The sequence below is a fragment of the Rhamphochromis sp. 'chilingali' genome, assembly GCF_963969265.1.
Source record: "Rhamphochromis sp. 'chilingali' genome assembly, chromosome: 5".
NCBI lineage: Eukaryota > Metazoa > Chordata > Actinopteri > Cichliformes > Cichlidae > Rhamphochromis > Rhamphochromis sp. 'chilingali'.
In genome coordinates, this window is record NC_137932.1 from 35,218,897 (window position 1) to 35,245,805 (window position 26,909).

Sequence of the window (26,909 nt, forward strand, 5' to 3'; positions counted from 1 at the left end):
GCACATGAAGGTGCTTGTGCACATGAAGGTGCGTGTGCACACGTGTGTTTGTGCGCATATGTTTTCAGGATAACATCACCTCCCAAATTAGCTCTCCCACACAAAACTGCAGAGGTCATCTAACCTGGTATGGCCAATCGCCGGGTGGGTGTGTGAATGTTATGCAGCCTCCCCCCACACTGACTTTACTGCAGGCAGAGAAAACTGACAGCAGTGGTTGTTCAGCAGATTTGTAGGGATCACCCCAATAACATAGAAGTAGGCGTGTCAAAGGCGAAGAAGTAAGCACAAGATAATAAGAATCTCCAGACTATTGTTCTGTCTGAAATGTCACTTTGAATTGTGGAAAATGGTTAGAAGACAGTCTGGGGTGTAATGTCTTCATGTGACACAAATATGACTTTTTCCAAACATATGGAGGCTAGCTGTGTTGGACCTTTTATTGTTTATATAAGTCTTGCTGTGCAATGAACTTAGTTTTACTTTCAATTTGGGTTTTGACTTCTGACAATTTTGAAAAAGAAGAAAAAAAGACAAACAGTTATTACAAAACTCAAAATTGAGGGCTTCCTGATTGATGTGCACAAGTCCAAAATCTCTGCAGCCTCCTAATGTGGACAATTCAGACCAGTTAGTCTTAACACCTCAGTTACATCACTGCAGTAATGTGCATCATATTTCTGTTGGCATAAAAACTAGTGACACAAGATCAGATCACTGGAATAAGCAGAATTGTCTTATGGAGCTGCTGGACATCAGAGCAGAGATGCTAAAGGATGGCCTTCATTTTTATTACCTGCTTTAAAGATTGCTTTTGAAACACAGCAATTTATTTCTGCAAGACCCTAAATGGACTGGACTGAAAGAAGTCAGAATTCTAATGCGTTTAATTAATGCTCTGGACAAGAATTTGGATGAATACAAAACCTGCAAAATGCATTGTGAAACGAATGAACTGAGTGAATGGATGATCAACAGTTGAGTGGGGCCTACTCCCACGCTTACCTGTGGTCTTTTCTGAGTACTCAGAAATTGCAAAAGCAAGATGATGACACAAAGTAGATAATCAAGGAAGAATATGGTGTCCAGCTCCTTTTTAGCAATGTCGGACATTTCTTTGTGCTCACTGAGCAGGATATTAGTGATCAGTCACATGATTAACATGGTGTCTTTCATTTCTTCACCCCTCAGATCTCAGCTGGATATTTGCATTGTACCACTATAGTTTTGCACATTTTTTCCCGTGCTTAACATTTATAAAACATCACTTATGTGTATTCTTAAAGCTCGAGATGTCACACATGCGAGAGCAATGTGTGAAAAAATGTTTTTTCTCTGCTATCTCAGCATGCTTGTGCCCTCTAGCCCACTCACACATGTACACACGCCCACATACACATCCACATGCATCCAGCCATGGCTTTTGAAGGTTTTGACGTGGGCGAAGCATCTGTGTCAACTCTTTCCTGTGGGGAGACTTTCCACTTGCTTTTATTTCCATGAGGGTTTTGCGCATGAGTCTTTGTGAACCTGACAGTTGAATTTTTTCTCTTTGTGCACGCATAGAATTTATTGTATCATGTAGCCCGTCCACTTCTGTTCACTCTATCTGTTCTTCTGGGCTTATTTAGTAATACAGAACACAGGCTGGTTCTGGGCAATCACTTTTCCTGACAATCACTGGCATAATTTGTGCATCTGTTCCTTCTCAAAATGTATGTTGGAAAGCTCTGCACATGCTCTAATCCAATCTCTCACAGGCTGCTTTTCTTTTCTGCACTTTTTGGGTGTTTTATTCCATCATCAGTTACTTGCAAGCAGTCTGCAAACTTGTTCCCTTGTTGTTTTTCTCAATTACACAGGAAGAGGTTAAGACAAGCAGATTTTTTGGGTGCGCAGGTGTACCTTGTCATCGTCATAAGATGCAATATTCTTTCTAGATTTAGTGCATATACATATACATGCTCTGTGGCAACTGTTGTGCTTGTTGTGCAGTCGTCAGATTTAAGGATAAAGCTGTGCCTCTGGAAACCAAAGTGGGTCAGAGTCACACCAAAATACTTGGCAATTGCTCAAAACTAGAATTCTGAAATGTTGACAATAAAAGAAAAGATTAGACTTGGGATTAGGTTTGAGACGCAGCAGCTCTGCTTCAGACATTTGAGGCAGTAAGCTGAGTCTATAGATAACCCCAGCGCTGCTATCACATGTGCAGTGTGTTACCATATAAGACAGCAATATGACTCACCCCACTCACTGACCTACTATGTGGGAAGTCATGATTCATGCAAGCTGCATTTAAGCAGGCAGAGTCCAAAAATATTCTAGCATGCCATCACACAAACACATACACAACTGTCACACGCACACACACTTACGCATAGCTCACTTGCTCAGTCATACTCACCTCCCACAAACATTGATAGGCTCAGATTCTGTTGGTAACACACAGTGAGAGACTTGACAAAGTTGTCAGAGCAAAGAGTGGAATAACAAGATGACTGGATGTATGCTGATGCCTTTCTGAGGTAATGCCAACTGGCACCACTTTATTGTTATGAATATTATCTGTTTTTCTGTCTTTGTGTTGAATGAAAAGATGACAGAAGAAGTAAGTAAACTCTTATGCAGGTGTTTGGTTCAGTGAAAGTTGCTGTATTTTGGTGAAATGCAGCCATAACTCTGGATAATATTCTCTGTTGCTTTACACGACTTTGTTCAGCAGATTTTTCGAGACCAATTGTAGTGGAATACAACTATAAATAGCTTCTTGATTCTTATGTGATATAAAACCAAAATGTCACAGAGTATTTGAAGAAGAGTCTAGAATATGGTTAGAAAACATGTGGCTAACACTGTTAACCATCAGTTTAGATGCCTTTATGCAGCAGACAAATGTTTCAAGCTTTCACTCATAATATTTTCTCGATGTCGGTGCACTTTCTATTTAGATGCTGACCTTCTTATCAGATTCTTCTCATTGTCTTTGATGATTTCCATTCAGCTCGGGCTCCACATTATTGGCCTTTTAAAGGTCTGTTTTTTTCAGTGATGTGGCTAAGGTCACTGTCAGGACCTTTCCAAAACTGAGAGATAAGAGTCATGGTGTTAGTGAGGCTGTTTGCAGACTGATGCAGGTTTATGGTCTGTAGTCTATAATCAGTTTCAACAGCAAGAACACTTCAAGAGGACGCAGAGCTTGGGTTGGGATGAAGAGCTGTTGAGGACGTTTAATGGAAGGATACAAAGTAGGTTCATCCTCAGCCCAGAAAATGAAATCAGTAGTCTAGCAGATGTAGTCTAGTTCAGTGACTGAGTCGTTTGGTGCCACGGCGCAAGAGTTGATGATCGGGTGTGAAATTTATGGTTTTCGGGGTATTTATCGTTAACTCGGTTTCCCTGGGTCTTTTCCCGTGTTGTAGTTGTGTGTCTTATTTTGAAAGACATATTTACGTGTTACCATAGCGACCAGAGAGCATTTAGGGCAGAGATGAGGATTTTAATCTCAATGTTGTTGGCACATTTCAGGAGGACACTGCTAATAGAGTTACACAATTACACATTATTATTATTTTTGTAAAATACCACAGTTTTTGTCTTGGTTGTATCAATTCATTTCACAAACAACTTTTTGAAACATCTGAGGTGTGAGGAAGCAGGGCAAAGTGTCTTTCTTTCTGATTACGCTTCCACATACCTCAGCATTTGTATGTATCAGCAGAATGTCTCAGACATGGATGTCTTGCATATATTATCTCAGGATCGATATCAGCAGCCTAGTGACCTTATAAAAAGCCGTTCGCTTTATCAGTACCTCAGGCATGGATGTTTGTGAACTTTCTGTGGTAAGAGTGGAAAGCCCCCAAAAAACAGTTTGGCAAGAATCTCAATTCATAGTCTTAATAGAAGCAATTCACTTCTGGGATGATTTTATGTTGGTGTTCAAATGAAAAATGCAGAGGATGTTCTGTTTAAAATCATCCATCTTTCTTGAAGGTGTGAAGAAAAATTGGATTTGCATTTAAATGCTCAGTTCCTTCCTGTGTTGCAGTTTGCTTGCAAAGCTATCAACCTTGTGATTTAACAGTGTTGGCTGAATACTGAGAGTGCAATTAAAAATGTTTAGACACTACTGTGAGTACATAAGATAGCATGTTTTGTCTGTGACACTAACAGCTCAAAGACGGAATGAGTAATTATAAATTTGTATTTTTTCTTGAACTATTTCTGGAATTTAATGTGTGTGAATGTGTGTGTGAATGGGTGGATGACTGGATCTGTAAAGCACTTTGGGGTCCTTAGGGACTAGTAAAGCGCTATACAAATACAGGCCATTTACCATTTACCATTTAATGGCATTCAACGGGTTATGCAACAGGCTTATGAGCCATAGAGGTCAGAGAGTTTTATCAATTCATAGATTAGCCCTACTGAAGTTAGAACATAAGTAACACAGATCATTGTGATCAAGGGAGCATGTTGAATATGTGTTTTAACTACTACACAAATTGCAGCCTTCAAGTCCGAGTTTTTGGATGGACAAGCACATTGTGATGTCACATAGGGGGAAGCTATCTGTTAAAGCCAAAATAAATTGGCCTCATGTGGCTCATATTGGAACTATAGTCTTTACCTAATCGTTCAATCCCAGAGATTTGGAATTTGTATGAAAGAGCACGGAGTTTCCTTTCTGGTGCACTTCTTCTTATCTTATTCTTATTACTCACTTTAAATGTTTATTTCAGGCACTTCCACACAGAAGTCCAGTTGGTCAGATGCGGAGTCTTTTATTTTAGATGATCAATTGCTCTCTCTAACCTCATCATGCGTACTTTTTCATCTATTCATCCATGACCACTTATTTACTTTCATCGCAGGTACACCCTGGACATCGCAGGGCAGACCTGCAACATACTTTGTTGTAGTGAGATCCTAATTAAGCCCCTTTGCTTTCATAAAAAGATTTAAATTGGAGGAAAATCTCAGCATTTCTGTGGGTTGTGAACAGCGAGATTGTGGCTCGATTTTTTTAATACATATAAACACCATCTTTTGGGTCATATCCGATTTGGACCTTGGGACCTACTATGTCAGCCGCTTGGTTATAGAGTTCCATGCCCTGCCTGCTACCATCTTGCACCCTGTTGTTATGTGCTAGATTGTCTCAGTAGCAGCCTCAGTCCAGCTTTGTCCAGTCATTGGTACGATTTTTCAATATCAGCCACTTCATCTATCTTCTGGTCATACATGCCATGCAGGGGCCTGTCCTTCTACGATGGTTCCTCTTCTTGCTTCTATTCATCACCCGGTTTGTGCTGTGTGAAGTATTCACTAAGCACATGATTGGTTGTGGCCATCTTCCTGATGTATTCATTGATCTTTTATGTTTCATTCTGGGTAGTGGTTCTGATACTCACCAGCCCTTGGCAAGGGTCTTGGACTTGAGATGAAACCCACCAGGTGAGGAACTTTCTTGTCTTGATGTCAGTGGCTTTTACCGCCCTATTATCCCAGCAAGGTATCTGATGACTGGCAGGGCATAGGTGTTGTTCTTCCCATTCAGCATTGAATGATCAGCAAAATTGATGTATTGTTCACTCCTGGCTTGATGTCATCCATGTAGAGGAGGCAGTATCCATAGCCAGTCATGCTAATGATCTGGCCAAGGGGGTTCAGTAGGAAAAGAGCACTCCTTGATAAATCCTGCACTCGATGGTAACTTGTGCAACTGGCTTGAAGTTGGCCTCTAGGGTTGTTCTCCTTATCCCCATTTAATTCCCAATGAAGGCTCTTAGGGTTCTGTTGAGCTTGTATAGTTCGAAGTATTTCAGGATCCATGTGTGAAGTGTTGAAGTGGTTCAAGTGGTGCGCAGGTTGACCACTCTGGAGCTTGAAAGAGACTAGCCATCGGCCTTGGCCTGAAACTGAGACCCAAACCTAGCTTGTAGTGTTATCCTAGATCCACTCTAACTGCACCTGGTTGGCACTCCATTAATGTGACACCAAAACTAAAACAGATTCTAAAAGCTATATAAAATCTTATATAAAATTTTCCAATGATGATAATAGGACAAAACAGGACAAAAGGTTGGAAACGTTAAACATCTACAGTTTCAGTCAGATAGATCACGTTTGAAATATAATGTGTGTACAGCCTCCCTGCCCTTTACTTCAATTAACTATGATATAGATAGAAATTGAAGTATTTAAAAATCAGATAGATGGATGTGCTCTTCTAAGACAGTGAAACTCTATTGCTATGAGGGTAAAGAGAAGTAAACTGTTTCATTTAAGGAAGTGAAGCCTTTCTTAAAATAATAACAATAATAATCAGCATGTTGTATTCAACGACATTATATGTGGATGAGTGTTGCGAGTTCCAGGAGAACTGAATGCAATTTTAATTTGTACTTTACTCAGTATGACTATCTAATGACATAGTCATACTCTGGATTAGAAGCTTCTACTTACCTCAACATCATCATCACACTTCTTGCTGACATTTGCCACCTTGAACAGTTCCAGGGGCATCCATCGCTTTGCCTAATTTGATAATTCCAATTAAAACTGTGTTTATCCTCAGTGTGATTACAGTCATCTGTCTCGAGTGCTCCCCACTAATTGTGTACAATGATACAGCTTTCATGTTAGTTTCCCTCTGAGTGTACTGCCTCAGTAGATAATGCTGTTAGACTGTAGTAGCAGCAGTTGAGACTAATCTTATTTATTACAAGACGCCACAGTGTGCAGACTCACATGGATTCAGACACAGTCATGTTGTTTACATCCTTGGTCACAATTTTTTATAAAAAGAAAGAAAACAACAACTCAATGCCTATTAGACATGATCTTCCTACACTAAGCTGTAGGGAAAGCCTTTCTACTATGCCTCCTTTCAGACTTGTAGCAGGTGTTAATGAACATGCCTGTGGGGCTGATTCCATATTCTTGACAATTGTTATGATAACTTTAAAGGTAAATTCCAGAGAGGTTTAATACTATAAAAATTGCCCATGCCTTCCTTGTACAGTTTTGGCACCATTACTGACTGAATTTGACATGTTTTTTATTCAATTCAATTCATTATAGTTTTATTTATATAACACCACATAACAACAACAGTCACCTTTACACAGTCACAATAGTCTTAAGCCTTTTTTGGGAAGATAAAGACTCTACAATCATACAGAGGAAACTTCAACAATCCCATTTTAGCTAGCACTTAGCGACAGTGGGAAAGAAAAACTGCCTTTTAACGGGAAGTAACCACCAGCAGAGCCAAGTTTAGGGAGGTTGCATCTGCTACAACCGTTTGGGGTTGATGGGAGAAGACGGGATAAACTGTGGAGGTGATTAAATGCAGACTGGTGTATAAACACATAGTGAGTTAAGGAACTTAACCTTAACTATGTGCTTTATCAAAAAAGGATAAAGCACATAGAGCTTATGGTTAGGGCACCCTGCCTACTTTCAAGCCTAATGTTGAAAGTAGACAGGGTGTCTATTTCCCAAATTTAAACTGGGAGCTGGTTGCACAGAAGAAGGGCCTCAAAACTCAAGGCTCAGTCTCCCTAAGACCCCTAAGAACTACTAAGAACTACAAGTAAGCCAGCAGTCTGAGAGCAAATGACTGAATTTGGGTGATGTGGTAGAATGAGGTGTTTAATTAAGATAAGATGGGGCCTGTGAGAACGTGTGCGGTTTTAGATAGAAAGAAGGCAACAAATCAGAGATGCTTGATTCCCTTGTATATATAACTAGTGATAACTAGTGATCCTGAACCATGCACTAGTTATGCCTCAACAGGCTTAGGCTTCTCACGATGCAGAGCATTTCTTCTTCACTTACCTCTTTTCACTCTCTGTCTAAATATAGTAGTGGAGCAATTAATAAACTGGCCCTTCCTCCTATAGTTTGCCTTTTGTCCCATCTCTCTCTGCTCTCTCCTCTTTTCCCTTACTCCTAACCAGTTGTAGCAGATTACTGCCCCTCCCTGATCCTGATTCTGCTTTCTCTGGAGCTGCCGTCCTGCTAAAATAGAGATCTTACAATATAAAGTCACCTAGGTGACTGTTGTGTTGTTATGAACTGGCATTATATAATGAAATGTAATTGAAATAGGACTGAATTGAATGTTTTAAAACTAGGACTTAATGGATGATATTTCCCCATCTCCTTCATGGTTTGAGACTCAGCTAAAGAGGAAAGAGGCTAGTTTCACATGAAATGCTGGAGTGCACTGATATCATAGTGTTCTCTGGAACAGTATGTTTTTTATTATAGGAAAAAACATGCATCTGCCACTAGGGCTCAGTCTAATCATAACTTAGTCCGTCTCCTTCCTTCCACCCACACTGCATGTTAGCTAGTCTGCTGAGACACTGAGAGAAAGGGGAACACTTTATAGAGCACATTATAGCACACTGTCACACATTACAATCCCACCTTCTTAAATCCCCCAAACCAAAACCTGTCATGTGATACAATCAAGCTGAAGCTGACTCACACATTCTGCTGTTTTTCCCTTTTCACTTCACTGATTTTCTATGCAAATGTGATTTTTCTCTTCAGGGGCTAAACGTTACTCAACTTAGCTGTGTTTCTCCATAACAATCATGAGACCTACTCAACAGATTACAATTGATGTGTGTGACGGAGGAAAGAATGATGCAGGAAGCCTTAAACAGGCCTTAAAAACCTTTTGGCTGGTAGTATATTAGCAGAATAATCATTTGCTAATGTTAGAGAAGAATGCAGTAATACCCGTAATATTATAAAATAGATGTGACTGACACATTTAAGCTAAGTAGATAGGAAGAAATCTTTTACATCCATCTGTGCATCTAATCAAACTTCTGCCACAAACTGCTATTTTGTGGTGTGTGTGTGTGTGTGTGTGTGTGTGTGTGTGTGTGTGTGTGTGTGTGTGTGTGTGTGTGTGTGTGTGTGTGTGTGTGTGTGTGTGTGTGTGTGTGTGTGTGTGCGCAGACACGTGTGTTATGCTGCATCATTGTGTTGTGTTATCATTGCATTTTCCTCCGACTGCAAGTGAATTGAATTCTAGGGTGCAAACATCACGTTCACATGGCCTTGAACCTTGCAGCTACATCTGAAAACATTATTCTTGGAAGACAGATCATGATCCTGCAAAACTAACTGAGTGTCACGGCTGGCGGAGCGAGCCGTGTGGAGTGGAGGAAAAGGAGGACCCAAAATGCAGCAAACTGATGATACGAGTGAAGTTTATTTACACGGTGGCAGTGGCAAAAACAGGCAATGAAGCATGAGTAATGACAAACCTAAACTGGGAGAAACTAAAGAGCAAACCTGAAATCTTACAAAACGGAGAGCGGAGCAGAGAGACGCAGACCAAGGACCAGGATACCAAGAAACACAGACGAGCCGACAACGAACACAGACCGACACCCACTATATATACACACACACACACACACACACACACACACACACACACACACACACACACACACACACACACACACACAAGGTAATCGGGTAATCGCACACAGGAGGGAAGAACAGCTGATCTAAATACACATGACTGGAGGACACAAGCTGAACACAATGACAACAGACACAGACTTTCAGAACAAAACAGGAAATCTAGAACCCGAACCGGACACAAGGGGGGAGGACACAGAATAACTAGAACAGAGGGAAATAATCACAAAACACAAAACGCTGGGTCAACGACCCAGGACCATGACACTGAGAAGTGTTTAGTGAAAGTATCATAACTATATATCATTTGGACCAGACTAGACTGACATACTTCAACAACAAGAACAGCTGTCACATCTTACTGTGTGCTTTGACCACCCCAGTCAAATCATTATTACAACTCAGTCACAACAAAGGCCACAAACAACCTTAATGCAACGATTTCTTGCAAAGGCAGCTCACAGTTTTCACTTCCCTTATTTGTGGTGTATGCTCAGTATGCATTTGTTTGTATCAGATATTTCTAATAGACTTTAAAAAAGTATAGAATAGGTGATTGACAAGTATTTTGTCCTCAGATGTCTTGCACAAAAGACCAGAACCCCAGGCTGTGATTTCTCATTTTCAAACATGGTTTAAAGCAAAATCAGTTTCTTCATAAACCAGAGGTCAAAAACGGGTCATGCAGTTGCTAACTCATTTGTATAATTGCAATACTTCCTCCCTTTTATTTATGTCTTTATTTATGTTGTCAAATTCAACTGGCCAATTTATTGTTGGCTAGTTGGAGAAAGAAGAGGATGAAGATTGTAGTCCCAACTACATATCTGCAGAGGTATGGAGAAGACGGAAGTGAGCGGGGGTTTTGGAACAGATTGTATAGCACACTCTTGGAGAGTGAGAGGATGTTTTAGAAATGGTACTGTGTACTCGTACCAGTTTTCAAGATCCAGGGTGATATGGAGAGTTGTAGTAACTACAAAACAATACATTCATGAGCCATACCATGAAGCTGTGGGAAAGAGTTATGAAGTGAGGTGATGATATAGTCATAGGTATCGCTGTAGCTCAGGAGGTAGAGTAGGTCTCTTCTATGAATGGGTGAATGAGGCATGTTAGTAAAGTAAAGTGCTTTGAGTGCTCTACCAGAGTAGAAGCGTGCTACATTAGAACCAGTCCATTTACCATTTACCTTTATTGGTTTCAGGCCAAGAAAGAGCAAGCGATAGATATGATGGCTGCTTTGAGAATGTTAATGGAGAAAATAAATAAGGTTAGAAGGAGTTGTTTGTGGAATTCATCTTCCAGAGAGCGTTTTCATTCAAAAAAACTGTAAGTCAATTAGAGTTTTTGTTGGTTTATAGGTTATTTGGTATTTTATGAGTAAGTCATAAAAGTGCTTTCTTGCTAGGTCTAGTAAAATTAGCTACACCTGCCCACACCTTTCCCACTTTCCGTGAGATAACCCAAAGAATGGGAAGATCCAACAGGCTCAGAAAACTGATTTGTGATTGAAGACAAAATCATTGTGAAGGTGCTCATCAGCAGATTTTTAATGTTACAGGATGCTAGTTGTGTTTTCTCCACTAGCGCTTTTTCTCTGCCAGAAAATGTCTTCATATGTAAAACTGTAAGGCACTTAGAGTTTCCTTCTGTGTTTACATGATTATTTGGCCATTTTAACAGTAGGAGTTTGTGTGTTTTCCCATATTTTATACGTATATGTTTTAAAAAAGAAGCAAAAAGTCCACTGAGCACCCTTTTCTGTAAAAACAGCCCTGTGGCACATTATCTGTCAGTCAAAAGCATCTCAGTGTATACAGCGTCCAGCACCATGCATTACTCTTTAATTAGTACAATTCCACATAGAGGCGTAAAGGCATTTCTCTCTGTAATCAGATTTTTTAGACATTTGTCTGATAGCTTTTCACCTTTCCTGCTTTTGTGTGTGTGTGTGAAGGAAGATACCTCTAGGTCTGTCGTCACTGGGGCGAGTGACCAGAATGGAACGTTTGACATGAAAACGTTTCCACAGGGGCACGTGCTGCGTGTGCATGTTCCCAGAGTTCAACTTCTTGTGGTCTGAATAGGAAATTAGGCGGACTTACTGCCATGACAGTCAGGCACAAAACCTCAAAGGCCATGCCCATTTGATGCTATTTACTTTTACACACCTAAGAATGCAACTGCGATAGGATAGGCCAAAAGACCCATTGTGGAAGACTCTGATTCTCTCTAGCTCTCCTATAGAGCTTTCCTAGTAACTGTCTTCCCTTATAACTATTCCCGTAAATCCAAGCGTGGATTACCAACCAGGCTCAGTGGATGACTGTCCTGTCCACTTTGCCTCCAGGTTATCTTTGTGTGAATACATTAGTGGTAGTTTGATTAAAGGCAACTAAAACTGTAAGGGTCAGACAGTCAATCCTGTCTTACTGTGTATCCTTGTGTTATTGCATGAAATCAGGACTTATCTACCCAGTCTGAGCAATGAAGACTGAAAGCACTGGGAAAGAACCAGGATTTTTATTTGAACTGTGTTAAGGTTCACTGATTTGTTTGTTATAGCATTTTATACTAATTAAGAACAATATTCTGCTAATGTTTTAATTTATTTTTTCTCTCCAAGGCGTATAAATTAAGGTTTTTTAACAGGAGCACAACCAGTAGTGGTAAATAAGAACACTGGACTGGGGGACAACAGACCTGCCCCAATAATGAGTTAACCAACTTTTTTTACTGGGTCGACTTGACCTGATCATTAGCATTACACTCTCACAAGCGAAAAGGTTTGGGGTTCAAACCTCTTGGACAGCAAGGCTTTTCTGTGTGGAGCTCTTCGCTGTGACTGTGTTGGTTTTCCTCCCCCGGTTACTGTATAGAATAAAGCACTGTGTGAATGTGCCTTGTAGTTAAAAGTGTGCAGTCAGTTAAACTAGAAAAGTAGTATTTTGGTGCCAGGTTATTGTGTTAAATAATCTTTAAAAGCTGATAATAAAACTGTCCCCATTTGCCATAGGAGCAGTTTGGTCGTACAAATATTAGATGAATGTCTGTTATTCTACTTTTCTCAAGTTTTCTTGGAGTCCACCTGAAAGATGTACACTTAGTTGTGCAGTGTAATTTAAGTCAGTGTCTTCATAAAAAATAGGTGTGCATGTGGATGTCCACAAGAAGGGTAATTTCAAACACTCATAGACCTCAAAAGTAAATGCATCAAAGTGTACAGTGTGGTTTTGTTTCCTGGTTATTGACTGGATATGATTTTAATGTGACATGACAAGCAGTAATGTAGGGAATACCTGTGAATTTCAGGTGTATATGCATATTTTGTATTGAAACGTGCACAACAACAATCACTGGCTTTTAAATGTTGAACTAGGAGTGAGCACGTGAAACAGCAGTCAGTCATGAGGCTGGCTACAGCAGACCACTGGGGCTGATGTCAGCCCTGCGGTATGTGCCTGCCGGGCTTGGCTGTAAGCTGACCCCCCCTCTATTTTGCTTCTATTTCCAGGGCGTGAGCGGAATGTCCGTGGATGAGAAGTCTGAAGCCCCCATGTATGTGTATGAGTCAACAGTTCATTGTACCAATATCCTCCTCTGCCTCAACGACCAGCGGAAGCAGGATATCCTGTGTGATGTGACTGTCCTGGTGGAAGGCAAGGAATTCCGAGGACATCGGGCTGTGCTGGCTGCGTGCAGCGAGTATTTCCTCCAGGCGTTGGTGGGCCAGGCAGAGAATGGCTTGGTTGTTAGCCTTCCTGAAGAGGTAAGTGTATCTATCGTATTGTTTCCCCTGACAGGTTTTGGTTGCAAGGGTGCAAAGGGTGCTGCGTTTTAGACAATGCAACAATAAAAACTCCTTGCTGGTGCAAATACAAAAACAATAGCAATAGCTTTTGCACACTTGCAGACAATCTTTGACTATGCCTTCTATCTACTCCCACCTCAAGCTAAAACACACAGCTCTTAACAACTCATGTGTTTTTATCACGTAAAAATCAACAAGGAAGGTTGCTGGTTTAGCTCAGTGCGTTGAGCAGCTGGCCTGGGTTCAAGTCCCGTCTCTCTGTCTCCCTCTGCTTTCCTGTCATCTCTTCACTGTCTCTGTCAATAAAGCTGATAAAAGACAAAATCTTACATGAGTACTACTGTGATGATTTTCTATGGTTATTATTCAAATATGGCTTATGCCTGCACAATAGATCCAAACAAGGAACAAAATATACAACATGGCTCATTAGGAATACCACTGTGTTTCATAGAGAGAGGGGTCATTTATGGCCAGGTGTGATTCTGTTTTCGTTCAGTAAACCATTCTTTGATCTTGATGATGTTGTAGTGTGTATATAGTGGATAATTATGCTTATCTAGATCACTTAGAGCTGCTTTGGAGTTCCCTCAGAACATGAGGAGGAAGCTGAAAGCTAAATAAATATGCTAAATAAATTCAAACAGGACCCTAGGGTGGGGGCAGGTTATCTACGTGTTTAAAACATATTGTAATATGTCACAGCAGCTATGTAATACATTATATATCATTTTTTTTGTGAACACGAATCTGTCCCAGGACCTCCCCACCCTTCCACATACATACATGGAAAACATCTAAATACTTTCTGTCACTCCGATGAATACATCAGGAGCAATTGCCCAAGGACACTTTGGCATGCAGACTGGAGCACCTAATTGAACCACCTGCCTTCTGAATAGTTGATGACCTTCTCTACCTTCTGAGCCACAGCCACCCCAAAGTAAGACTCAGTATGACATATGGACGTGGCTTGCATCTGGACGTGGCTTGCAAAGTGGCTTGCAGATGTGCAAATGTGCGCTTAAGTAGCACATACTTTGTGAGAGTTGTTACCTATTGAGGAATCAGCTGATGCAGGCTTGCATCAAGATCAGATGAGCTAATCTCATCTTTGTGGCTTGGCTCAGCTGTTGTGCTCAAGAAAAATGCAACTTATTAGGGTCAGGAAACTTAAAGACACTTGAGGTCTGTGACCTTAACGTCTGAATTCAGGTCATTTCAATTGCAACACAAAGTATATGTTTGAAGTATTTGATTATCACAATGCAACATTTGCTATCGCACGTCTAGCACAGCCACGCTACAACAGCTAGCTAATCATACTGTTTCAAGATTTATCAACAAATGCAAACACAACAAGAAAGTTTACTGAACAAAAGCAAAAAACTTTAGGAAAGCAAAAAGAAAAAAAGGACTGAAGAAATATTCACATGGAAACCTGGAAAGTAAAAAAAAGGACACGACTGTATTGATGCAGATAATTACTAAAGGAAGCAAAACAAATGGTCATGCACAAAGAAAGTCACTCCAAAAATAAAACAGGAAGAATTTGACATAGGCAAACATTATTAGACCACAGAGAGAGATTCACATGAGACACAGGGTAAAACACTAGGAAACACAATGAAAATACTTCAAACCTGACTCCATGACAGAAACATGTAAAGAAGCTGCACATGTGGACAAATAGCAAAGTAAGGAATATGGAGATCTCTAGTGCAGTTCCAGGAAAAATTGATATTACTCTTTAAGATGTTGCATCTGGGTTTAAATACAGGAAAAAACAAAGCATTATTTTATGCCATTTAAAGAAGGAAGTTATTATGACAGAGCAGAGGTCTGGGGAAGGTTTCTTTTATGTTTTGAGATAAAATCAGAAGTAGTCACTTGATTTGGATTCATCTTGGTCCCTCTCTCTAGGGGCTTGGCCAGCCCTTCGGGTTTCACAGTGGTACTATCAAATATCCCAGAATTTCACCTGAAATCCATCTGCTTCTGTTTTAATAATTTATTACTTCTCGGCCACATGTACTGATTTTCTCTTCAAGTAATTTGTTTGTTTTGCTTGTTTTTTTACTGTGTTCTGTTGCTGTAGAACATAGGCAACATAGATATTACTGCGTATTTTTATTTGTTCTCAAAATAACGTCAAAAACATTATTAAACATTCGTTTAGCTTAAATCACTAGAGATTATTAGCTAATTGTAACCTTCTGCTAGGACATCGCTATTTGCCAGCCAAGGAACTGATGTACATTATTATTTTAGTTTGTTAAAAAAAATTCTCTTCCTTTTCTGATCAAATTGGGCTTCAGCATTTGTTTACAGTACAGCTCCAGATCCAGGTGACAGCAAGTCAAAATGATGTTACCTATGTCCAGCAGCAGCCTGCATTCAGCTATAAATTGATATGGATCAGTTAATGTCTTTTATTCACTGTAACATTTAACTTTTGGGTGATGCCACAAAAAACGGAGAGAGCAAAAGAAACAGGCGAGAGTGGACACGTAGTCAAAATCACCAGAAATGATAAAGCTTTGGCTTCTGTTTTACCCACAACGATTGTGCAATCCCCGCTTGCGCTTATAATAATTATTGTAAGATTATATTTTTGATATTTTCTAGTTTCTAGTTGAGTGATGAGGATGGAGAAGAAAGGACAGATTATACACGAAATAGAGAAGTCGGGTGGAAAAACAAAAGTTATTTTTCACAAAGTCGTTTTTTATGTATTTCGCAGATGCTTTGTGTGTTTTCCAGTAGCACACTTAAAACATGCCACTGGCCATTCTGAAGAGAACACATTGATATGAATGGGAGCGTTTTACAGGATTGACTGCAAACATGGCTGCCACTACATTGCTGTGATGGACTACAAATCTATTCTTCACTTGTGAAATTAGGGTACACAATGCTCTGTGCTGAGTCTGAGTTTGCATGAATTCAAAAGCGTGTTGTGCATGTTTCTCATCTTGTTGGGTTTGCCGCAAATAGTTAATTAACCTCTTTAAAGACTGCGTCTTTGCCTCGCATTTGATAACTAAAGGCTGCACCCTCGAAAGGCTGGATTAGATTTAAATGTCTGCTTATTCACTCTGAATTATTATTCTTAGACACTTAGGGATGGGTATTGATAAGATTTTCACCATTCCATTTTCGATTCTGTTTAACAATTCGATTCTTTATCGATTCTTTTTTTTAAAAAAAGGAGAACACTAAGGTCGATTAGCTTAGAACTTTGTTTTATATCTTCTCTTTGAACAAGATAGAAATTTAGGAGCAACATGGCCTTACAAACCCAACAGTGAGATCTTAAGAGATCCACAGCCTACGGCTCTTCAATGGGGTGTCACAGGGTCCCCAGGAAAAAAATTGTTAATTTTAAAACAATAAAATAAATATTCTTCTGTAGCAATAACAAAGTATAACAAATTATTCTGTAGCAATTACACAAGAATATCCAGTAATGTCCCTGCCTACAATTAAACACATTCACTTACTGAAAATCGGGGGCATCTGCTGTGGCAAATGGGTGCAAGCCTTTTACCACAAACTTAGTCTCTGCTTGGTGACATTGATCTATCCTGGCCTGAAAGGAGACGCTACCGGTAGACTGCAGCGAGAACTGCCAGCATCTGAGCCAGACTCTGTCTCTCTCATCATGGTCACCTAAATGCACAGTAATGGCAGGTTTTGTAATAAGGCAGATCGCGCTAACATAATATGCACTGTTAGTTGATTATTTACCTGCGGCATTAACGGGAGAGGACGTGCAAACGTTACCGCTGCTGCTGGGTTGAGATTCACGAGTCCAGAGCAGAATTAAAAACACGACATTCATTTAAGGTCATCGCATGTTTTGTGAGCAAATGCTTTTGCATATTCGTAGTGTTTCCTCCCTTAAATGAAGTATCTACTTTGCAAGTATTGCCCTGAGTCGCCATGTTTCCTGCCAGGTAAATGACGCTCCGCAACGTGGTGACGTCATTCGGGTGACTGGAATCGATAAGGGAATCGTTTGCAAAAATGGCAAACAATTCCAAGGAATTGAAACAGTGGGAACCGGTTCTCAACAAGAACCGGGTTTCGATACCCATCCCTGTAGACACTACAATAGGTCATCCAGCTAAATAGGTTTGGTTTTGAAGGTACCATTGTCATGTTGATGACATCTGCAAACAGCCTAAGACATTAATATTAATTACAAGGCACTGCATGCATGACATTATGATTGGGAGCAGAGCCCCCGTAAAAGTTTGAACCTAGAATCACCCCTGCTATAGGATAAAGATTCAGGGAAAGGTGTACAAAGTGCTGATATTGCCAATTATCACCTGGCAGCTGCTGCTGGCACTGATGCTAGAGGCATGTAGCACTTTGAGGTGAGATCAGTGCCACCTTGGGTTCTGTGCTCATCAGGTTCAGCAACACTTCTCACTCTTCCTCACCTCAGATCTCACACTGTCGCTTTAAACAGAGCTACTTCAGAGCTCTTCAGCCAAACACATGATAAAAGCACCTTGCTGATGTATTGGTGTCACACATTCATATTCCTATAGACATGCGGTGCTGTGAAAACTGGGGCGCATCCCACTTGTGCTGCAGCTCCTCACTGGTGCTAGCGTGCATTAATAAAGTAATGCCTGCCAAATGACTTTGTTCCTGCACTTACTGTTTTTTTTATCTGCTTAACTCAAAGAAAGACTGCAGAGAACAGCTCACATGTGTTCAAATCAGCATCCCTGTAATTAAATGATTGCATGCTTGAATGATGTACCAGCTGCTTTGTGTTTCAGGTGTGACACAGAGTGTAGAAAGTAATATCTTTCAAATGCAGTCTTAAATGTGCCACAAAGAGTGAGTCTCACTGGGAATTTGTTCCTTTTTATTTCATTTGATAACGCATCGTATATTATTCACATTTAATCAACATGGCAGGACAACACATGAATATGAATAATCTTATATATATGAACATTAATTTGTTCTGGAGAATCTATGAATAAGGATATAAACATCAGACAATGTTATAGAATAAAGGTGATCCCCTCGCTGTAGGGTTTCAGGTTTTTCTTTTATTTGTCAACTTGTGAACTTGTGTATTTATAGTATTTTTGATATAAGACACACATTTGTAATGTAGAATGGTATACAATAAAAGATCAAAATGTCACTTGTCAGGTTTTTTTTTTTAGTCTTTTCATCTTTTTTTTATTTTAACAGCTTTCTGTGGTTCTTCTTTAATATATCTCTCCAACACTGCAGCCATGATGTTCCTGTAATGTAACATCAGGGGTTTTTTGACGTTACATTACTGTTGTTTTACTTTCAGTGACTGAAATCTGCTGAGGCACCTCTGCCTCTAGTTTAAATGCCACATTTTCTCTGTCGCTGGAGTTGCTAGCTCAACCCTCACTGTCTGTGTCAGCTGTAAGCAGCAGCCTTTAGCTTAGCTGCATATGTTCAACACTTAACTGACACTCAGGTGTATGCAGTCAGGTGTTTCTTCAGCTATAGAAGTCCACCGCCAATGATAGGTGGAGTAGCCAGGTCTCTCATCTATAAATAATGTGACTGTGGGCTTGCACGGGTGACTCTAGTTTATCATAGGGATAAAAAAGCAGAAGCATGGTGGGCCCATAACCCAGAGGTCGATTGATGGAAACCATCCTCTGCTAGAATGGTAGAATCATTTCCTCTGGGATTAATGCAGTATTATAATTCTGGGGGGGAAATAGGTATTATTCATTTGCACATTTCCACCTATAGAGCACTAGAAAACAGGGCAATGGAGCCTATCCCGGCTACCTTTGGACTGTGGGAGGAAGCCGGGGTACCTGGACGGCACATGCAAACTCCCAAAGAACCACTGGCTAAAATCACATTATGCCACTTGAAATTTAAAATAAAAATAATGTGCAGTACATCATTACATTTTCATTTTCAATACTTAAACCTAACCAGCAAGTCAAGGTAAAATAAGGGGAGAGTAAAAACAAAACAAGCAGTATACCAAGTACATTACTGGTTCTGTCATTTTTGAGCCATGAATGAAATGAATTAGCAGCGTCTGTTTGCTTATAAATGTAGAAATTATAAATTTGCGTAGTTTAAATTTGACTCTGTCTGTGGCTGAGAGAGTTTTGGACGCATCAAAATTCATAGAATATTTCATCCTCTACTGTAGCCTATGGCAAGATGGCATTATAATTATGCCCCAGTATATGATCAGCTAGAAAATTACATTAATGTTTTGTTGTTACAGTATTTTCCCACCTCTAAGATGACACTTGTTCACCTGGTCCTTAAAAGCAACCTCTTGCAGCAATGCCAATAACTGACTGTCTTGGTTTGAAAGCAAAGACAGATGTTTGGTGAAATCAGTGTTGTGTGACTTCTGGAACAGAAAAGCATTATGTTCCACTGTGATTTTGCTTCTTATGAATAAGACTACAAATAGCTCTTCAGTCATCTTTTTCCAAGCTTTACCAAGTAGTTGTTGTTGCCTACAGTTTGTTTGTTTTTTTAAATCACTTACAAGGCAAAATGTCTTGAGGTACTCCATCCACCAACTCAGCTTGATCAAGGACTCCATCTGCAAAATGCATCTGAAGGTGCCTCACACAGTCTGACCCCATACCAAGCACCGGCGCTGAACAATCACATATATAGCTTGTTAGACAGATGGTGGTAGTAAGAGCCCAGAGACAGACCCCTGCCTTCCTTAAAGATGGGGATTAGGAGATGAAGAGGCGGCTTTACGGGAATGAGCTTCAGTGGGAGTAGTGCTCACCCAACCCCCTCGATACAGCAGGGAGCCTCTATTTGGGCCCCGTTGTATTCAAATGCCACCAGAGGCATCAACACCCAGACAAATCAATCTAAGCTCGCCATTGTGCCACAGGTAGCCACTGCAGTATTGCCCTCAACAAGAAGTGTCACCATTCACAAATGTTCATCTTTTCAAACTGCTGCAACATCTCACTCTGTTTAATCTGTGAATCTCTGAGCTGTGGTAAATGGTAAAATGGCCTGTATTTGTATAGCGCTTTACTAGTCCCTAAGGACCCCAATGCGCTTTACACATTCAGTCATCCACCGATTCACACACACATTCACACACTGGTGATGGCAGCCACATTGTAGCCACCTGGGGCGCACTGACAGAGGCGAGGCTGCCGGACACTGGCTGCCCTCTAACCACCACCAGTAGGCAACGGGTGAAGTGTCTTGCCCAAGGACACAACGACCAAGACTGTCCTAGCCAGGGCTCGAACTGGCAACCTTCCCATTACAAGATGAACTGCCAACTCTTGAGCCACGATCGCAATTGGTATTGACATATCATTAAAATGCTGGTAAAAATCAACATGTATTCAACCCAGCTACGATAGCAGCAGGACAATGTGTCAAGTTACAAAAATCAAGAGGTGCACAACCGGCAGAAGTAGTCAATATGCCAACAGCTTTGTCCTTTGTCCTTTGCCAGGCAGTACGGGACAAAGTGCTAGTGGTAGCAAAGAGTGATGACACCTATTGTTCAGGAGAATACTGCCTAACTGCATCGCAACACGCGCAAAGGGACTAAAGCTACACTGGCACTTTGGGCAATTTCTCTGCCAGGACGAGAAATGATATAGCAAAGACGTATCATTCCTAAGATGCTGTTTTGAGTGTGCCAGGGAGAGTAGAGGAGTATAATCCCCACGTTTATGGTCTTTGTTTTTAACCTCCATAACCAGGCATTCCATCAGTTTGGGCTAAGCAAGTATTCTATAGAAGCATAGTGAATAAACAACATTTGCTGAATGTCATGTTCCTAGCATTTTATTTCGGTTTTCTACATTTTTTTAGAAAACAACACTATAATCACAATCTTGCTGTGTCTTAAACAGTGGAGGTGAGGTCATGTCCTCCCAGTGTCTGGCCTGTACTGTAAGCTGTACTGGCAGCAGATTAGACATACACTATCTGATTTAATCCAGTGTCAGGGGAGGTATACTTCCCCACAGCTCAGCACCAGGAACGTCTGAGCTTCTGTTGCCACTGAGGATGACACTTTCCTTATGCTACCAGTTGTCTCAGAATTACAGAGATGCTGTACTCAGTATCTCTGAGCAGACTATCAGGGGAAGTGGGAAAACAAGACACAGCTGAACTAAATCTCATAATGTGACAAGGGGTAGTGAAACTAAAAGCAAGGTACAAGCATAGTTTTATTGTATTCGTTTATGCTGCAGCTTTGTGCTCCATCTCCATCTCAATTTCCCACTTCTCAGATTTATCTTATGTCATCTCAGCGTACAGTAAAGGGCCTGTTTCATTTCCATTAGGGCTTCTTACTGTTTGTTTGAGCACACAGAGAATAATGCCAGGTTCCTTCAAAAGCTACTGTCACCAATAGAGATGGAGTGTTTTTCTCTTTTGCAGGGGAAACACTCATTGTGATGCTATGCCATGTCCTCATTAACATGCATGACATGCAGGAATTCACTGGAGGACATTTGAATAAATTATAGGAAAGTAAGAGCAAGTGCAGGGTGAGGGCAGAAGGAGAGAGAGCCGGTGTACTATTGTTAGTTTATGAAAGGATATTTGGCAGGTTTCCTAAAGGTGCCATGTGAATTGTCCGTGTGTGTATGATTTGTCACTGCTTGTAATTTTCTGCCCTGTAATGTATGATCTATCCACTTCTGATGCAAAGCAGGGCTGTTACCCTAAAATGGGCCCAGTCTGTTGCACTGATTAATTTGTTTCTTTGTGTTAAGTTGTACACTTACCATGACTTTCAGCTGCTAGCAGCACCAGTGAGAAGGAAGCTCTCTTCCCTCCCCTACTGTTCTCCCTTTAACAGCTAGTTACCAATAGTAACAGTCTCTCTTTATCTCATTTCTTCTGTGCTAGTTCTATATACCTTCAGTATCTATTCCCTCCCTCCATCCATCCTTTGTTGCTCCTTTTACACATTCCTTCATTAAGTGGCTGTGCTGGTTGTAACAGTGGAGTAATCACATATGGTGCAGGGCACACATAAAGATGTGCTCCTGCAGGCAGCAGCTGCTGATACTAGCTGAAAATAGATTCCTAGTTCACTCAGCACTTTTCCTCCAGCAACTTTGCTGTTAATGCAGCAGGCCGGCCACTCAGCCTCACTTAGGCTGCCACTATCACAGCAGATGTGCAGAGTGTAAAGGTGCAGGACACAAGAGGCAGATTGTTCCAACAAAAAACTGGCCTTTTATTTGGCCAAAAGTGAAATCAATCCTGCCACATCCAGAGCAGACAGCAAGCACAAAAGTGGAGGTACACCAACATTTTAACAATACATCTATATAGCACTTTATTTTACTTTTTGAGGTTTGAGTAGGGTTCATGGTTTGTTTTTGTTGCCTTGAAGTTTTTACAAGTGTAATTATCTCACTGCAATGGCAGATAAGTTCTTATCCTACAGAATTGTGACTTTATGATAATAAATCTGTAAAGTAGCCTTATAATGCAGAAATTAACATACTGTCATCAAGATGATTTAAGATGCAACAAGAACGGAAGCAGTGTAAAAGACACACAGTCTGTCATTATTGAAGTTCATTATTGGATAAATACAGAAGTATGTTGTTTATTAATTGTGCTGTGCTTATTAGCAGATAGTCTAGTCAAAGCCCCTCCCTCCACCCCAATCTGTCACAGTTGAACGCACTCACACTTACTCTAGCAGAGGCACACTCACCATCACAGATACAGCATCAGCAGTTTGCTTTTAACAATGACTGATGTCAGTGATTGTGCTCAGAAGTCTGTTGAGCAGGAACCCACTTTAAGGCGCATTGCAGCAGAGGCATCTGGAGACTGGATAAACAGGGATAGCTTCCAGACGCAGTTGCATTGTACCCTGCAGGTACAGGATATATTCTTAAACTAAGGGTATATCCTGACTAATGTGTTCTTGTTTCTTAAAACTATTAAAACTATTACTACATCTACACCAACTGTTTACATTAATCCAGTGTTGAGGACCCTTGAAAGTTCTGTGACAACTCTGGGACTGTGCTGAAGTTTTGATAAGCAGACACCTTTTTTTTGAAAAGGATAAACCATCATCCATTACCTGTCTTAGAAGTCACCAGATAAACTAAAATATTATAGAATTCACACATCTTTTGTATATGTATCTTTCTTTTGATTGTACTTGTGCTTGTTCTCAGTACAGGCTTCCTCAGGTGGATGGAAAATACTCCAGGTGCTGCTTTAATGTGTTACTATACTGACTTTGTGACAGCTGGTCATGTATCTTTAAGAGCTGCAGAGCCGCCAAGTTAAATGATTGGTCCTAATTTTTACCATTGGGGCAGTGTTTTTTTTCTGCAAACTGTGATAATGTGCACATTTAAAAAAAAAAAAAAACTTTAAAAATAAATTATTGGTGTAACCTAAGTAATGGGTATTCATATTCTAAACACTTATATCTATCGATCATAAACAAGACTATTTGTAATCATGTCACAGCAACAGAGAAACTCAGTTAAACTAATTATGCAAGTCAAACTTGCAAAAGGCAGCTGAAAATTCTGGAGAAGAATGTTGAGCTTTTACAGTGTGAAGTCATTTAGTCGTAAGAGAGACTTGTTTTAATTAAGGAAGAGTGATCCATGAAAGATGAAATGTTATTGTTATAATAGTCAAAATGTAACTTCCATAAAATCCCAAATAAGGATTATCTTTTGGAAACCTGTAATAAACTTTAATTGAAAACATACACTGCATTAATATATTTAGTGATGAAATAAACATTTTACACTGTATTTCATTTCATTACAATCTTTTTTTAAATATAAAATTTAGTTATCAATCGCAAACCAGTAACAAGCAGTGCAGTATCTGGCTGCTCCAGTCTGCATGCTAAAGTATACTTGGGCAAGGTACTGAACCCCGAGTTGCTCCCCAATGGTTTTATCAGAGTATAAATGTAGATAGAAAGCAAATAGGTGTAGAAAAAAGCGCTTGTATAAATTGGTATGAATGGATTAATTGGGCATGTGGTCTGGTTAATGTGGTCTCAAGTAGAGTAGAGAAGTATGAGTATAAGAACCCATACATTTACCATAAACACAATGCAAAAATGACAAATGGCACCAAAATACAACAGGAAGCAAGAAGCAATAATGAAACAGGAGAACGCAGACGCAAAACTAATCTTAGCATAGAGGAATGACGTAGAAGGAAACGTCAGGAACACTGAGTAAATAAAATAAACACACTGAGACTAAATAAACAAAATTGAAAACACGGAGGGAATACACCAACTTGACCATCTAAGTAATAAGCACAGAAAAGAATCAAACATACAATACTAAGTCCAGCAAAACATTTGATTTTTTTATTTAGTATGGTTTCTATATTTTCTACAGGTTTGATTACATTTGATTACAAGTTTGTATAGCCCACTAATAAAAAAAATACATACTTGTGCTGTAATTCATGAGGTAGACTTACCTTTTCCAGTCTATATGCTAAAGTGTCCTTAGTTAAGAACCTGAAACCTAAAATAGTTACTGATTTATCACTGATGTGTGCCAAAGATATCACTAATTTTAATTTAAACTATGTGGATGTGAGCAGTGGAAAATTCTAGAAAACTCTAGGAAGTTCTTAAATTGTAAATATGTTGGTCTGTAGTATAACAAGAAATAATCCAAAGCAAGAGTAAGACTCTCTCTGACATTTGTTCTGCTAGCTCGTACTTGTTGGACTGATAAAAACCCCGATACATGGCAGTTTGTATCTTCTTCATTCCATACAACAAATGAGCTCAAGATATATGTACATGTACATACTACACTGCTCCTACTTGGACTTCTTTCTGCAGAGTAGCTAACTGAGTAATGGACATAATGAACAACTAAAGTTAAATATTTTTGTTTTATGTGTCTTTTTTCTTTTAGTCTGAAATACACTCAGTTGAGTGGCATTATTTGCTGGTATATTATATTTATTGTATTATATTATCTATCTATCTAGTTTATATTACAAGTACATTGTCAATTTGATATTCTTACAGTTGTTTGAACTACTTTTTATGAACAGCTTTAGTTGCTTTAGGTTCTTAGGTGATGTAAAGTGCTCTGAAAATGTAAAGTGGATCCACTGAAACACTGAAGCTTACTGTCCCACAGCCTGATAAAAGAGACATGGAAATCACCTCGGTTTGTCGCACATCAAAGTGAAATGAATGTGACTGATTAGGAGGGTTAGGTATTGCTGTATTGTTGTTGCCAGGAGTATGAAAGAGGTAAGTAGAATTCAGTAGAACACAGCATTAATATACCACATTTAGTGCACTTTGTGGTTTTGGTAAAGTGCAACAACGTATTTTTATACTGTTATTTTTTTTTAAAGAATCATAGAAAATTTGGTTCTTTCAGCTGATTTTAAATCCAAATTCTGAACATGACCGGCTCCGGACAGTTTTAGTTTTTATTTTCTTCTTCATTCATTTGCAGACTATGTGCTGTTTTAGGGTTTGAGAGTAAAGACTAAATATAAAGTTCCAAATTAGTACAAATTTGATGTGAGGTCAGCAAGTACAGTAGTCATTTTTTTGGATCATAACGAACAATAAAATTATTATAAATTTGTTCGCCGCCAACAGAAGAAAAAAGAAAACAAAGAATAAAAATCCATGGGGATCTACCCTTGTAAGAAGTGAACCACATTTGTAGTGCAGAAAACCCAGGGTGAAGTTACCTGGGTAAGCCAAAATCCGGAGGGTTGGTGGTTCAAACCTTGGCTGCTCCACTCTACTAATAAATATCCTTAGATGCTGGATACTGACTCCAAGTTGCTCTCTGATGCTTCCATCGGAGTGTGAATGTGTGTGAATATTAGAAAGCATTTAAGCTAAAAAAAGAAAAAAAAAAGGTTCTTGTGTTAAAGGCGTGAATGAGGTGTCTTGTATAAAGCCCTTTGAATGCTAGGAAGAGTAGAAAAGTGCCATATAAAAACCAGTCCAGTGTAAAGTGTTAAGCCACTGGTAGTCAAAGCAGTTTCCCCAACAGTCCTTATAAAAAACAGATTGTTGCTGCTGCTCTCTGGGGTGTCTGACAGTGACTGCAGCACCTTTGGAAGCTACTGCTATTCGAGCACACCGAATACCATGGGTAATTTAGCTTCTTGCTTCCCCCAGCAAAGACAGCTAAACAACTAAACACTGGGCTTATTAAACCCATATTATGTTACTCATGCTTTTCATCTACAAGCATCTGCTAAAGACTTTACATTAATGGACACTCAAAAGTAGCTTCTATCACATTCCCTTCACTGTGTTTGTCACCAGTGAAGTAACCTAACCTGCATGTACCTAACCTAACCTGGGATAAACCTGCAGGAATTGGTTGGTAGAGCCAGAGTAAAGAGCTGAACACAACCTAGTGTGACTCTAATGCTGATCTCCATAAAGTATACAAACATGGAATGGAAAGCTTCCCTCTATTAGCCAATGCCACATAGTGACAATGGGAATAGGTGGAAATCATACAAAATGTGAAAGGAAAAGTGTTTTTATGTATTATTATCCAAAAAGTATTAATTTATTATCAATATTGAAACTTTCGCTATGATCTACTGTTCAGTTTGT

At 39.8% G+C, this 26,909-nt stretch overlaps 1 protein-coding gene across 3 annotated transcripts in view; it reads left to right on the top strand.

Annotated features, from left to right (window-relative positions):
• Positions 1-26,909, top strand: part of bach2b (BTB and CNC homology 1, basic leucine zipper transcription factor 2b) — a 102,027-nt gene that overhangs the window by 47,036 nt on the left and 28,082 nt on the right. For 2 of the 3 annotated variants that reach the window (XM_080881835.1, XM_080881836.1), the window contains one exon: positions 12,980-13,234. In XM_080881835.1, coding sequence (XP_080737961.1) covers positions 12,980-13,234 — 255 coding nt within the window. Of the gene's footprint in view, positions 1-2,393; positions 2,529-12,979; positions 13,235-26,909 lie in introns of those variants that run through there. The other variant, XM_080881837.1, reaches the window with a different exon arrangement.